This window comes from Syngnathus leptorhynchus, chromosome 19 (assembly GCF_054491065.1).
Source record: "Syngnathus leptorhynchus isolate UIUO chromosome 19, UIUO_Slep, whole genome shotgun sequence".
Taxonomy (NCBI): Eukaryota; Metazoa; Chordata; class Actinopteri; order Syngnathiformes; family Syngnathidae; genus Syngnathus; species Syngnathus leptorhynchus.
Window position 1 is genome coordinate 2,600,712 of NC_141213.1, and position 15,336 is coordinate 2,616,047.

Consider the following 15,336-nt stretch of genomic DNA (forward strand, 5'->3'; position numbering starts at 1 on the left):
TGCAGGAACAGAGACGTGCAGTTGCAGGGACATGGACATACAATTAGCACAAAATTAGCATAGCATTTTGAACCCACCTATGATCCAAAGGATAAGCAGGTAGTCTATCATCTCTAGCCCCGGTCCCATGGTGTTCTTCTTGCCTTCGTTGTAGACTAGCGAGTAGAGGTTGAGCAGTAGTAGGAAGGTAAAATAGGAAGCGCTGTGGATGATGAACTTGACGAAGGGCGTGTGGATGATCTGGCCCACGCGAGAACGCGGAACCAGAAGGTAACAGAAAGACAGCAGCGGCCACAGCATGGCCACGCTCAGCACCGTGGCAATCTTCAGGCAGGTGTGCTTACGACGGTAGCTGGCCGTTTCGCCGAACCACACCGTGTTGAGGAACTGCTGACAGTTGGACTGGGACACAAACTGAAAAGCACATGCACGGAAAGAAATCACCCAACATTCCGGCCATGATGGTCAAGAGTTTGTTTCGTTGTCTGACTGACCTCCTTCTGGTTGTACTTGATGGCCAGTTTGAGGCGGCTGAGGTTCATACGCTCCTCCAGGAGCCCCCGCTTGTCCACCGGATTCTCGTTGGACGTGTGGTTGAGGATGACCTCCAGCTCTCTGGAGTTGCGAGCCTGAGCCAGCAGATCCTTGGCGAACATCTTGCACTGTTTGGCTAGCTCCTCGTAGTCGTTCCTGCACAATCAGGCACGGCAGTAGAAGCGTTAACCGGTAGCGACGACAAATCCAGAGACGCAAAATATTTCTGATAGTGTCAGGAAGCACCTGAACTCCACCTCCACCAGGCTGAGCTCCTTGAGATCTGTGCTCAGCTCAAAGGCCCTGAGGATGGGGTCTTCCTCTGTTAGCATGATGAGCGAAGGGCTAGCTAGGCAGCGGTAGATGTCCAAGCGGAACCTAACCTCCAGAGAAAAGGTGGGAAAATTAGCTTGGAACAGATAAGCTAACTGTTAGCCTAGCATATTTTATTTCTTCGCACCTGGAATGCCGCAAGCTGTCCTTCTTATTCTTGGCGTTGCAGAGCGTGCACTCGCATCCGACGGCGTGCGGCCGTGGCAGCGAGATGTCCTGCTTCAGAAGCATGGTCAGGATTTCGTAGTTGTTCCTGTGCGCCGCCAGGATGACAGGAGCCACGTCCATAGTCGTGGAATACTCGGGGTTCTGGATCCGTTGCATTAATTTCTACGAGATGGCAGATGTAATCAGCTATTGCTATTTCCTGTGTTGTCTTGTTCTTCAGGACTCACGGCGATAGATGGCTTGGATGCACGTCTGGGTCTGTGGTTGAGGAGGATGTCCACAGCTCCCACCACTTCCGAGTCGATGGCCACCAGCAGGGCATCGGTGGCCTGTGAGGCAACAAAACTCACAGTACGACGTAAACAAAAACAGACGACGTGTGTGTGTGTGTTTACTACCTGACAGCCGTGCTCGAGCAGAAGCTGCAGAATGTCGAGATTCTCGTTCTCGATGGTGATGGTGACGGCGTCGCGGCCGAGCACGTCCACGCTGTTGAGGTTGAGCTCGCCGTGTCTGTTTTCCTCCAGCAGTTTCTTCACCATGTAGTAGTCACCTGGTGACCAAAAAAGCGCTGAGTCGACACAGACTAGCAATCCCAGTAGGGTGTTCGGGTTTCCGGCTAGTTCCTGTTTACAGTTATGGCTCCCGCAAAGGGCTGCTCCGGTTTCTGGGACACGTTTGGAGACTTTATATGGTCACGAGTCCTGTTTTGTGTCCTGCCTGTCACCATCTCATCCACATGCCTTCCTTTATGCTTCCTCTGCAAGAGGCGGTCAGGTTTTTGTGCACACCGGCCAATTTTATCAAGGTTTTTGTACCTATATTTTTTTTCCATCCATTTTTTCCAATCCAGAAATTATGTGCAGTTGCACTACTGGCCCTCTTTTCATCCTTCGCCCAAAAATAAATCCAATCAGGGTTTAAATGAATCCGAAACAAACAAGCACACCATTGTCCCATGATGGAGCAACTAGGAAAGTAGGTGTTTCAATACTTTTGTCCAGGTTATAATAACACTTGATTGTGCACTGACCTTTCTCGCAGGCCAGCAGAAAGAGCTTCTCGTCCAGCGTGGTTTCCTCCTTCACTTCCCTGACGTCTTTCAGGGCGAGGAATTTATCCGGGGAGGAAGCGTCCGTGCCCTGATACAGCGCTGCCATCACGACAGAGAGCGAGCTGGGCCAAACACTGACGTGCATATCCCCCCCTACTCAGGAGCCGAGGGGGTTTCTCAAGGCTTCCTTTTGTTGCAAGCGCTTCACGGTGTGACCATCACAATGTCAGCCGGAGTCCAAAGCTCGCTTGCGAACGCACGCATGTACGCGAGAAACCAGCCGTGACGTCAGATCGACGCGAGGAAGTGGCGGTTGAGGGTCCGGGAAGACGAGAGGACGAGCGCCGTGTTTACATGCACCATCATCGTTGGTGGGGGTGGGGAGGGGGGGAGAGCTCGGTGGTCCTGATGCTGCTGCTGCTCCTTCTGATGGTGGTGCTTGGGACGAGGCGCCTACTGCGCATGCGCGCGCCTGGAGATGCTGATTGCGTAATAGACCCCCCCTTTTTCACTGCAGCTTTTCAGTACGTCACCGAAATACTATAGTGATTGTAATTATTGATAATGATGATAGCAATGCTAAAAAAAAATGAAAAAACAAACAAACACGAATACAATTATGAAGCATAAACGATGCTCATATGATTATGATTCCAATATGTTTTCATTTTTAAACATTTGTATTATGTTAGAAGCCCTGAAATGTCTTATTGCCGGGTTGAGAACTATTTGTATAGGATGGTACAAGTGTAAACAATAAAGCGTGCTGTTACGTGTGTTTTACAATTACTATAAATTGCAGTAGTTGTAACAACCAGCAGAGGGCAGTGTGCGCGTAGATTTCATGTAATCCGTTACATGAACTCGGGGAGCAAAAAACTTGACATATGAAGTATAATTTCTCCCCTCTTTGCTAGAAAGCTTCATGGAAAACTAAATGGTGCACGGAACAGGCCCGAACATGAAGATAACAATAAAAGTATCATCTAACTATGCAGAAAAAGAGAAGAAATATTGAAGAATGCCGGGGTCAAAGGCTACAACATCATCTAAATCATGTGCATTCCGTTTTTAATATTTTGGTAAGTTTACGCATAGTGTGAGGATGTCAATCGACCAGGATTCCATATTTCACAATATTGTGTCAAAAAATATGTTGATGTAACTCTAACAAACAATGAAGCATCACTTTAAAAAAAAAACAAGTACACCACCGAAGTCATGATATTGACGTTTTTGTATGTCTCAAATCATAGAATAAAGTAAACATATCAACAGATTTGACTCAATTTGTCAGAAATGGGACGTCACAATATTAGTCAGACCGACGGCCTGCTTAACCAATCGCAGTGCGAAATCACCAACATGACGTCATAAAGCTAACCAATGGTGTTAATCCGCAGGCGGAGCTTCACCGTAAGCCTCAGATTGAATGTGTCCAGTGTACGTATTTGCCAAAGCGGGAGCGAAACGGGAGGAACGCTCTTCAAAAAATATCTCAAAACTGCATTTATGTTTGGCTTCCTTGCAGCGGATGTGGATTGAGTCGCAGTGAGCTCTACCAAGCCTCCTCGCCGCACTGGTGAGAAGGGAGAGGAGGGGGGGGGGGACTATTTTATTGTCTGGGATGCGCATTTTCGGGAGTGGGGGTGGGAGGAGGACGCGTCCCGCGGTGAGAGCGCGTGGGGGAGTGCTCCGGCTTCAACATGGGCGTCTGGGACAATAACGACTCGCCTCCTTGTTCCCTCCGCTCTCATCCGGCGTTGCCATGAAGACCGTTGCGCAGTGCAGCGCCAAACATCATAGCCGTATTTGGAATCGGCGGGGATTACATAAAAGAATCATCCTTGTCTAGACCCCCCCCCCCTCCTCCTTTTTTTTTATCTTCTGCATACCTCCTCCACGTCTCGTGTGCATGTAAGGAGAGTCACTTTTTGAGGGGTTGGGGGCTGTGTCGTGGGCACAGATGAGAGGCAAGACATATCACCCTCCGCTGAAGTTGACAGCACCCTGGGAGAAGGATGCTGGCTTCGGCAGGAAGCTCAAGACCTACAGGAACCATACCAAGATAATAGCGCAGCCCGGCATCGTGATGAAAGTGCTGCGCAGGAAGCGGATCGTGCTGTTTGCGGCCTACTTCCTGCTCCTGGTGCTCACCATGCTCAACTTGGCCAACTACAAGTGGACCAAGGAACCGCAGCCTTGCAGCCACCCCATGAGGGGCGCCGCCTACCAGGGTCGCTCTGACCTGCGCTACCTCTACAGGCCCTCGCTAGCCAAGAAGAGGCAACTCATCTACGTGCTGACCACGTGGCGCTCGGGTTCGTCCTTCTTCGGCGAGCTCTTCAACCAGAACCCCAACGTGTTCTTCCTGTACGAGCCCATGTGGCACATCTGGCAGAAGTTGTACCCGGGCGACGCTGTGTCCCTGCAAGGGGCGGCGCGCGACATGCTGAGTTCGTTGTACCGTTGCGACTTATCCGTCTTTCAGCTTTACAACAGCCCCGGGGGCAAAAATTTCACCTCGTTGGGGTTGTTCGGCGCCACGCTTAACAAGGTGGTGTGCTCCTACCCGCTCTGCTCGGCCTACAGGAAGGACGTGGTGGGGATGGTGGACGACAAGGTGTGCAAAAAGTGCCCCCCTCAAAGCCTCCGGCTTCTGGAAGACGAGTGCCTCAAGTATAACACGGTGGTCATCAAAGGGGTGCGCATTCTGGATGTCAATGTTCTGGCGCCCCTCATGGAAGACCCCTCCTTGGACCTGAAGGTGATCCACCTAGTCCGAGACCCGCGGGCGGTAGCCAACTCCCGCATCAAGTCCCGGCACGGCCTCATCCGGGAGAACCTGCAGGTGGTGCGTAGCCGGGATCCCAAACTCCGCCGGATCCCGTTCGTGGATCCCGGCCACAAGGCCAATAAGAAAGACGGCTCGGACTACCACTCCATCGGCGCCATGGAGGTAATCTGCGACCGCACCTCCCGGACCCTGAGGACGGCGTTGAATCCTCCCGTTTGGCTCAAAGGCAAGTACATGGCCGTGCGCTACGAGGACCTGGTGGACAACCCGGTGAAGACGCTGCGCGGCATCTACCGCTTCGCCAATCTGACGGCCAACCGCGACATCGAGTCGTTCGCCCTCAACATGACCAGCGGTTCCAACTCGTCGTCCAAGCCCTTCATCGTGTCGTCGCGCAACGCCACGCAGGCGGCCAGCGCCTGGCGGACGGTGCTCAGCATCCAGCAGATCAAGCAGGTGGAGGACTACTGCCATCACTCCATGTCCGTGCTGGGCTACGAACGCGTGCGGACCGCCAGCGAGGCCAAGGACCTGAGTAAATCATTACTGACGCACTCCAAGCTGTGAAGACGCCGCCAAAAACGCAAAGTGAGGGAACCTCGTTGGCCTCACGTTGGGAATGTAGCGCCTTTTGAACGGCGCCTGTAAGGACCGATCGCTTTTTTTTTCTATCGGAACACTGGATGCCATTCGTTGCCAGGCCTACTAATGACATTGAACATCTCTTTGCGCAGGGGTTCTCAAACTTTCTGGGTCAGGAGCTCCTTGAGAATGTTTTTCCAAAGACCACCAATCCAATCATCACAATTAGGGATGGATTCGATACCACCGATACCAAGTACCGATACCTGCAGTGCTTTCGGTATATCAAATTTGATTAAAAAAAAAAAATCTATAATTCAAACAAAGTGTGAATCTTGAACCAGCCACCAGTTTGAGAACCTCTGCTGTGACGTTCGTGTAAATTTAAAAGTGGATGTTATTTTTTGAATGTTTGGATGAAAAAAAAAAAGAGTTTTCCAGTCTCCATATCATCTGTACAAGTGAAACTAGTGGATGAAAAAAAAAAAATGTTTAAGGTCAAAGACAATCAATGCCATGTTCGAGTAGGCCGACGTCAGACTAGATTATTTTCAACTTCAATTGTTTTTTTTGTTTTTTTTTTTGTCCACGCGGGACGATGCACTGTGGGACAATGCCTCGACCGCTGCGGAGCTGCCAAAGTCCTCGTCGTCGATGTGAGCAGTCTTGTTTTTCCAATGTTTACAATCGTTGGCTTTACTCTCATCCAACGCTCACGTGACCTCCATTATGTGGTGGTGGGGGTGGTTGGGGGGAGGGAAATATCCAGTAAACAAGCAAAGAGTTACTACGCCTTTTATCCCGTGTATTGATTCGGTATTGCACGCTTACTGACATTTAACACCAGAGGTTGCAGTCTTATTTTTTTTTCCCCCTCCACTCAGCCATTGTTGTGGTGTGGTAAAACAGAGAGAAGAGACAAAAAAAAAAAAAAAATAACATGATTCTCGATGCTCAAAGTGGCCCCAAAATGACACATGCAAAGTGTAATCTTGTCATTGTGTTGCTTCCACAATGACAAGATTACATAGTAAAGTCTGAGGGAGCTCCTCCCCCCTCCCTTCCCTCTTCTTCATCTTCTTCTCGTCATCGGTTTATTCTCCCTTGCATTGAAACAGCCGTGTCACACTTCAATGCCTTTAAATTGCCCCACAAAAAAAATTCATTCTAAACACAGAGGATCCTTCTAACGCCCGATCTGATCTTTTATCAATTCAGTCGGGTATTCTAAAAAAAACAAAAACCCCCCACAAAACTAGCATCTAGATTTTGCTGCTCTCAAGGGGGAAAAAAAAAAAAGACTGGTTGAATTTGGATTTTTAAACGTCGCCTTCTTTATACAGCAATTTAGCCGACACTGAATCCACAGTGCCAAAAATATGTCTTCGATTTGAATTTGATTATTTGTTCAGCTCTATTCTAGTTTATAGAGTTTTTAAGTTGATAAAAAAAAAAAACAACAACACAGTATTCCACTGTGGCATCTCCAAAATGTCCAAGCATGCTCATTGTCGCCCAATTGAAAGCTCACAAGGATCTCTTTGTTAAATTCAAATTTGGCTGACATTGTAAAAGATCGCAGCCCGCCTGTTTCCACTCCGAGCCTTGGTGACCCCGTTGGTTTTTCAAGACAGGGCCTTTGCCTTGAGGGGGCAACGAGTGCCGAGAAGCCGTAGTCAGAGGTAAGACCTCCCAGCCGGAAGATCAAATTATAGAAAATATCGCAAACAATATCTCATTAAAACAAGCAAAGTGTAAAACACCAGCCTTGAAAAGTCGAGAAAATATGTCTGCTACGCCGCTGCCTTTATAATAAAGTGTCAATGCACTTGCCTTGAATCACAAAGCAGCAAGTCCCACCTGGCAAAATGACCTCCGATGTCACCCGCGCAATTTAGCACGCATAAAATAAAGCTGTGAATTAAAGATGAATGCGCATACATACTTCATTGAATTCAAGCAAATTGCTTCTCTGCGGATTTCCATTCGGGGACTCTCACAAAGTGCATGGCGTTTAATATCGACTTGAAGTCTTCTTATGATAATAGATCAAATTAATTTCCCCCCATTGAAATGAATTGAAATTAATCTGAGGGGGGAAACAAATTGCAATTAGATTAAAATTCTTCATTCATTTGTTCCAGCTCCAGTAAAAAAAATGACAATTTATTTTGTTAGATGATTCTAATACAGATAAACATGCAAAATTATGGCTCCGAATTAAAAATATATAAATTCATGCCACAAGCTGTATTAGAGCCCAAAAACCTCATAATAATATAAAAAAAAAAAAAAAAAAAAAAGAGGCCATGGGGTTTCAATAAAATTGCGCTCTTGGACCTTCAGCATAAATCCTCCCTTTGTGTTTGAGTCAAGAGAGTCCATAAAGTCAAAATAATGTGCAGCGCCCGGTCACCAGGCCATTAAGCGCTCCGATTAGATTAGTTGCAAACGTAATGGAGTCGACAGAAGACTCGAGAGGGCTTTCCCATTTAACTGCGCTTATGTTTAGTCTTGCGCCTATCAATAATAACCAACACTCAACGCTCACTTTATGAGGTTTACCTATTTGGAATTCGAACCGGGTTAAAAAAAAAAAATCATATTTATTGCATGGGTGCATTTGGTGAATTGACTTTTTAACGGTATAACCATTTAGTAGGATGTAAAAAAAAAAAAATCCTGACTGAGTACGCCTAATTAATCAATGCGGCACAAATGCCAAAGATTGTTAATGAGATTGGGCCATACCTGCATTTTGCAAAGAAGCAGTGCAGCAATGCGGAGGCAGAAGCAAAGCGGGCGGAATACTGAAATGCCCCTCTTGGGAATTTTTTTGCAGTACAAACGCAATCAGGGAAAAGTGGCTCGCGTAGACAAAAGGAATATTTCACAAGATGCTGACGGGTAAGCTTCGTATTGACGGATGGACACAAATCCTGATTGTTGACAATCGTCTGGATGGAAAAAAAATAAATAAATCAAATTAAACACAGACACCCACACACGCACACACACAGACACACAGACTAAAAGTCAAGACCCGCCACGGTTTGACCTTTTGACGCAATTTCAACAAAATCAGCCTCATCCTCTGTAGATCACGCCAAGAAAATGTCAGCCGGCTCAACCTTTGATTAGCGACAAACAGCGCCGCAATTAGAGCCCGTCGTCTGACTGGCAGCCATTATTATCCCGCTTAGGGGCAGGGAAAGGGAACGAGGATAGTTTGTCACCCGCTGGATGGAAATGAAACCCTCGATGTGGAATCTTGGTGTTAAGATTTTATTTATGTGTGTGTGCTGAGTTTCAGTCTGATAAAAAAAAAAAAAAACTCAGTCCAGGATGATGCAGCACCGGCCACTTTTCTCCCGAGCTGCCGACTCATGTTGCTATTAATAACGCTATGATGTGGAAGTCATTGCTTTAGGGGCTTCACAAAAACCTTGACTGAGCACAAATTACATAACTATGAAGTACAGAAAATAAATTTGAGTACTTTTGGGATAGGAGAGTTGTGCTCGTTGCTTGACAGGATTCTAAAATCACAGATTTGAGCTTGTATCTCCCAAAAAAAAAAAATCAGATCTCACAAAAGTCACTCAGATACTTACATTTTGTGAGAATGCAATGACAGACGTCGCTTATGTTTTCCTCATGTTCTGTTTATAGTCATTGAGTAGCAGGTGTAAGTCCGCCCTTGTTTTTTTACATGTTTGGCCATAACAAGTCAATGGTGCAGACTTAACTGCAAATGAGATGTCATGCGTGAGTTGTGACGATGAACTAAACAAAAAAACGAGGCGCCGTTTGTCTTCCTGCAGCCTTGAAAAAAAAAAAAAAAAAAAGGCCGGTCTATATCCAAGAAGCAATAATAATAGATATCACATCTTATCTTGAACCGAAGCCATCAATCCACGGATTTTTTTCAGTCTGCCGGGGGGAGTGTGAAAGTACTTGTAAATGACACGTACTCATCCACAAAAAAAAAAAAAAAAGAAGTATATTTAAATATTTCTAAGATGATACGAATGGACAGACAGAACAGGCTTCACCTTCTTCTTCAGATCTTTTTCCATTATTAGCAAGGCCAGATTAAGACGCATAAAATATACATGAAAGGTTTCCCCTGTTTTGAACCCATCACAGCGGGGAACACGGCACACACCATTAGCCAAAGCTAAGTGGGCATCTTTCCAGCACTCTGGGACCAAGTTAGGCACAAGGGTGTACCGCAAAGGTCAACCTTAGCCCTCTTTCCGGTTTATCATCATCATTATGCTACTTGTACCTTTTTGAAAACCACACCGCCACCTCGGAGGAGGAGGAGATTGTCTTCATAGTGGCTGATGAAATTTTGAGGACAAGTGATGAATTATTTAGGCAGGAAGGATTATGAAAGCGACTTCTTGGCACGTTGCTACGGGGGATGAATCGATACGAGAACCCCCTCCAGCCCTCGCCACCACCAACACCACCCTGTGGGCGTTTATACAACAAATGACAGCTGACGAGTCGGCGATTCTTCTCGTGTGAAAAACGCCACGAGCCAAACGACGCTAGCACAAAATGCTGGTTGTACAAATTCACTTTTTAGCACCTTGGATCCAAACCAAAGTGTTTGATAAAGATTTCTTTAGGATAAATAAGACCACACGAAACAAAACCGGGCGTTCCAGTTACATAATCACGTCGATGAAGACGTGATTGGATGGAATCGAGTCGTACAGTTTCGAGCCACGGAGGCTGAATAAGTAAATGAATATCTCCCTTGATTGTCCCGAGGCGAGTCGGGTCCATTTATCTCCCTGTGACTCCCGCCTCCCTCCAAATCATTAAATCCTGTCGTTCCCCCCCCTCCCACCCATCTGGGAATGTTGTTTTCTCTCCTCCCCCGGCCTCCACAATAAGAATCCGGTTCTCTTGAATTTAACAGCACCGATCGAAGGTGAACCCGATGACTTCCAGCGACTACAAACATTCGTATTTCCACCATTTCCACCATTCCATTCCCTTCCACAAAAACTTTGACCTCCACGTCCTTGCTTGAAGCTACGCTACGTATCTTTCATCATGAGTCAGATCCTCAGATCAGAGCATTTTAATGGTCCCGAGATAATATCAGCAACATCGAGAGAGAAAGTCTCTCGAACTAACTCGTCGCGGAAGCCGAATTAATTTTCTATAGACAAATTAGCTCAAAATGGCTACCATTGTTTCCATTTTTCCCCAACATATGCATCAAGCTCTCCTTCCAACTAATTATTCAAGAGGCAGAGAGATGAAATTGTAGCGTGCTAAAAATAATAGCGCTATGAATAAGTGGCATTCACTTGGAGTGATTGAAAGACAGCCACACACACACACACACACACACACACACACACACACACACACACACATGGGCTAACAAGGATTAATTGGCACGTTAAGCTTCCAAACGAGGTGTCCTGCAATAACACAACGAGATCCAGCACAGCCATCAGCATCATCCTTCAACCCTCATTACCACTCCTTCCAGTCCTTGGAGAATCTCGAAGCATTGTTCATCTACCAGCAGAGTGCCAAAGTACACATGTGTGCAGCAGTGGCACCTCGTGTCTGTTTTATTATTCAGAGTCATGTGCCGATTCTCTCTCAGCTCACGGACACCTGACATCCTGATGCTCTCGCTGCCAGCCCAGTTCAAACGGACGTCTATAGTCGTCAATGGCGGTGAAGGAATTAAATCGATGGTTTGCATTTATTGTTTGGTGCGGATGTTCAAAAACCTTTAAGGTCTGAGGAACCCGGGTTTAAGACAGTTTCATTACTCGCTCCTGCCTTCTCCTCGTCCAATTGACGTCACATCCATTAAAGCTTTTCCTCCGGGCCTTGTTATTGGAGAGATCCCCCCCCCCCCCTCCCACCTCGCTCTCGACAATCAATCTCCACCTGATGAACTAGACGCGGTTACCACGGTGATGTGTCCGGCTTCCATATTGCCGTGTGTTTGCTATCGTCTCCCTCAATGCTTTGATAGCAGACGTAGCAGAAAATCCCGTTTCTAGGAAATTGAAAAGGGAAACATGTTAATGGGTTGTTGCTGCAAATTAGCCCGAGCGTGACCCAAATCCTTATTTTGAGTAAGACTCTCTTGAAACAATCTTTGTACGTGACCACGACCAGGCACAGGTGTTTTTGTTTGCACTTGAGTTTGTTAAATAAAAATCAATTCATTTCGAGTATAATTAATAGCCACGAGTTTATTGATGTATGAATATTCCATTGTTAGAGAAGGTTTTAATGGGGTTGTAACAGGCCGTAAAAGACTAGGCAGGATGTTATTCGCTCGCAGGAGTGAAGATTAAAGAAGGCGAAGTCATTTGTGGCCAATTTTTGGTTGAATTTAGGGGGAATTACCGTATTTTCCGGACTATAAGGCGCACCTTCAATGAATGGCCCATTTTAAAACTTTGTACTTTTATAAGGCGCACCGCACCATTAAAGCATCATGTCAGATTTTTAATCCAAATCAAATCATTCTCCATTTTATCTTTTTTATTTAAACTTCAGACGCAACAAATTATTTTATAATCACAAAATAATGATCCATAGTCTTTTTGATTCATGATTCATAGTCTTCAAAGGGCCACTTATGATTGATTTCATGACACAATGCTTCGGTCCAGTTTAAATTTAGGTCCATATATATAAGGCGCACTGGACTATAAGGCGCACTGTCGACTTTTAGGTTTTTAAGTGCGCCTTATAGTCCGGAAAATGCGGTAGTTCATTTTCTTCTTTCTCCTGATTTTCATATGATGATCAAGAAATCATTTGGTCAAAACACCAGTGTTGTTTATTTTCCGCACGCACACACACAGATCAACTATCAACACACGTACGAGATAGATGAGCCGAGGGACGGCGGTGGCTATCTGATGCCACACAGAGTAACCCTTGCAAGATCATTTGAGAAGATAAACTTTCTCCCATTTGAGCCACTCAGACGATTTGCTCCTCCTTCAGCCATCTATCTTTTTTTTTTTTTTTAAGCCATCTGTGATTTTAAAATGAAGTTTGATTAGGCGTCATAAGAGGAGGGTGCAGCTGGCACGGCTAAACGTAGCCACCAACTGGAGCCCCTGCCGTCACAGGATGAAAAATGAGCAAACGCACCCAGAGGGAAGGGGGATGGATAAAAAGCCAAAGAAAAGGGAGAGGGGAAGAAAAGAGGAAAGGATAAATGAAGAGCGTATGAACTCCACATTGTTTTGATAAATAACGGCAAGAGCGCAGCACGGCTTAGAAGTCCAATCCATCACTGGCTCGCCACTCTGCATTAATAATGAATGTGTTTCGCCCTGGGAGGAAAGATGAAAAAGGAGGAATCATCACACTTCTTTTTTTTTTTTTGCTTGAGTCACACAAGCTAACGTCGCTAACAACAACAAAAAAATCCTTAACCCCGTAATCAATCATTCAGTACCTCGTTTAACCCTATCAAAGAGCAGGAAACAAATAAAAACAAGTGACTCACACATAGCCGGACAATGACATCATCCCCATTGGCCGATTTTAACGATTGGAAAAATTGAGCCAACATTTGGCTCCTTCGCAAGTTATGTAAGATTTTGGCCAAATTTAAATTTTGCATTCAAAAACAGCAACAACATAAATCAGTGTGCCACGACATCCGAGACCCCGTCCGACGGCCCATCTGTCCACTCACGACTCGCATCTGGTTCCGACGGGCACCCTAATTTACAGCATCCTCGCCCATACGCACAATCGAGCGTACTTTCAAGCAATTAACGACTTTGAGCTGGAGCAATTTACGCATCTTTGTATTGCCCTCCGTCATCCGCACTCCATCGAGTATGCAAATGAAGAATCTTTCATAGTAGCCGACCTTTGACTGGTATTAAGTGAGTAAGGGGAAGCGCTGATGGGCCTTGCACGGCAGCAATAAACATGCGGGGGGGGCGTATTAAGTCCTCCGACCTGGTGACCGCCGTTGCTCATTCGCAGTGCCTGCTCTCACTATTAATAGAGAGGCGAGCATGGTAAAAGCCATCGAGAGCTATTAGTCAGTAGGAGGAAAAATGATTCAGCGAAAAGGTCTTGAAGAGGATGCAGCTGGACATGGTTCAAAGACGTGCTGGGTCGGTTCGACCCGTGGGGAAGGGGGGGGGGAACTTTTGCAAAGTTCAGCATCCCTTCTTTGGTGGTGAGGTAAACACAAAAGAAAGAAGTGTGACAGAGCCAAAGTGTGAGTCTTACTTTGGATTTTGAAAAATAATATAAATTGTCATTTTTTTGGTGTGTATTTATAAAAAAAAAATGCAATTAATAGAGCCCAACTAATATTAAAGAAAAATAATAAAATAAAATAAAAAATCCCTACAAGTTGTTGCTGTTTTTTTTGTAGAATAATTATTTTTTTAATTTTGTTGGACACCAAATTAAAAAAAACAATCCTTGTTTCAATTAGTCAATAAATAAATTTAAAATAGTGACTTCATTGTCCTGCTATAGTAAACAATGTCTTTCTTCCAGCATCTTCATTTCTTATTTTAAGGGGCAAGGTTGATGAGACAGGGGGGGGGGAAACAACCTTCTTTCATTTAACTGAATAATGCAACAACATCTCTTCCATCTCACAGGAGTCTTTGTGCAAGAGACTGTGAAAAGTGTTATCTCCCTTACATAGAATTACTCAAGTTGTTTTGTTTCCATTTCACCTCGCCAGTTGCATCAGAAATTCCTTTCCCGTGCAGGTGTTAAATAAAAACAACAAAACGGGAAGAAGACGACCGGAAATGATCTTTTTTAAACTGCTCAATATCTTCCAAGCAGTTATTTGTCGCAGGGTCGCCGCTGCTTGTGCATGTGACCATGCGGCGCTATTAACAATCCAGTCACAGTGCAGGCAGGAAATTGACTTGGACTGCCTATTTTCTGTGGTCATCTACCGCCCGACAAAATAAACGCTCAAGGTAATTGTTCGGGGACAGAAAATCTGGGAAGGGGGGAAAAGAAATGTGCGATTGTTGCTATACTGTTCATAAATATTTGCTGAAGGTTATTTGCCCCAAGAAAGATCCAGTAAACAACTCGACAGATGACATTACAAAAAGGCAATCTGCAATTCATTAGTAATAAAGCAAGCTCAGGTGTTTACTACACGGGCGAGCTTCAGTTCGGGTCATTTTAGAACAACGTGATCCAACATCCAATACGAGACATAAAGCTAATAAAACTCTGTTTTGATTGACAGCGTGCAGGTGTTAGTAATATAGCAATACGTTTATTAGTGTTGTGTGACGGCCATCTTGAAATGGAATCGTTTCATTGCAACTCGTTCACTACCATTGACGGAAATAGACGTCAAAGATCCATTTTAACTGGGCAGGGAATTAAGGTCAAATAAATTGTCATTTTACATCGAATGATGAAAATTGGCTTGATGGTGCCACGGGAGAGCTTTGAAGCTAACCTGTTGCTAATCAACCCTCGGAGACTCAAACCGTGGGAGTCAATTAGAGCATAGTGATCTGGGTCGTAGATTACTGGTTTCATTTTATCCAATAATTAGTGCATTGCATTCTACACGCCTATTTTGCACAGCTTCTGGCCTTGAAACCTGGTCGACCCTTGCGAAATATTTCTCTCATTTCAACTTCCTTTGCAGAGCTGCAGCGGTGTTTGACGATAACGGACGACCGTAAAGAATTCAAACGTACCGGGTAGGAGCTTTGCAGGGAATTGCCGCCGCAGTTGCATTAAGGGTTGAAATGTGATCCAAAGATACGGGGAGCCGTGGTACCTCTGATGGTCGGGTTTTCATCATCCATCAAAGCACTAACCCGCTATCCGAGTGGGT

General features: G+C 45.5%; 2 protein-coding genes across 4 annotated transcripts in view; one reads left to right on the forward strand and one right to left on the reverse strand.

Annotated features, from left to right (window-relative positions):
• Nucleotides 1-15,336, reverse strand: part of trpc1 (transient receptor potential cation channel, subfamily C, member 1) — a 28,155-nt gene that overhangs the window by 2,972 nt on the left and 9,847 nt on the right. Inside the window, exons 2-8 of one of the 3 annotated variants that reach the window (XM_085939077.1) lie at nt 2,069-2,545; nt 1,434-1,588; nt 1,263-1,364; nt 995-1,197; nt 781-912; nt 495-690; nt 78-414 (exon numbers count right to left, since the gene is read on the reverse strand). In XM_085939077.1, coding sequence (XP_085795203.1) covers nt 78-414; nt 495-690; nt 781-912; nt 995-1,197; nt 1,263-1,364; nt 1,434-1,588; nt 2,069-2,234 — 1,291 coding nt within the window. In that variant the 5' untranslated portion in view covers nt 2,235-2,545. Of the gene's footprint in view, nt 1-77; nt 415-494; nt 691-780; nt 913-994; nt 1,198-1,262; nt 1,365-1,433; nt 1,589-2,068; nt 2,669-15,336 lie in introns of all 3 variants that reach the window. The other 2 variants (XM_085939076.1, XM_085939078.1) reach the window with 2 other exon arrangements.
• On the forward strand, nt 3,523-6,229 carry chst2b (carbohydrate (N-acetylglucosamine-6-O) sulfotransferase 2b). Its single transcript, XM_085939256.1, has one exon. The coding sequence runs from the start codon at nt 4,056-4,058 to the stop codon at nt 5,451-5,453; it is 1,398 nt and encodes a 465-aa protein (XP_085795382.1). The 5' UTR covers nt 3,523-4,055; the 3' UTR covers nt 5,454-6,229.

Excerpts from the sequence above, each read along its gene's own strand:
- chst2b (XM_085939256.1), top strand. The coding sequence starts at position 4,056 with ATGAGAGGCAAGACATATCACCCTCCGCTGAAGTTGACAGCACCCTGG.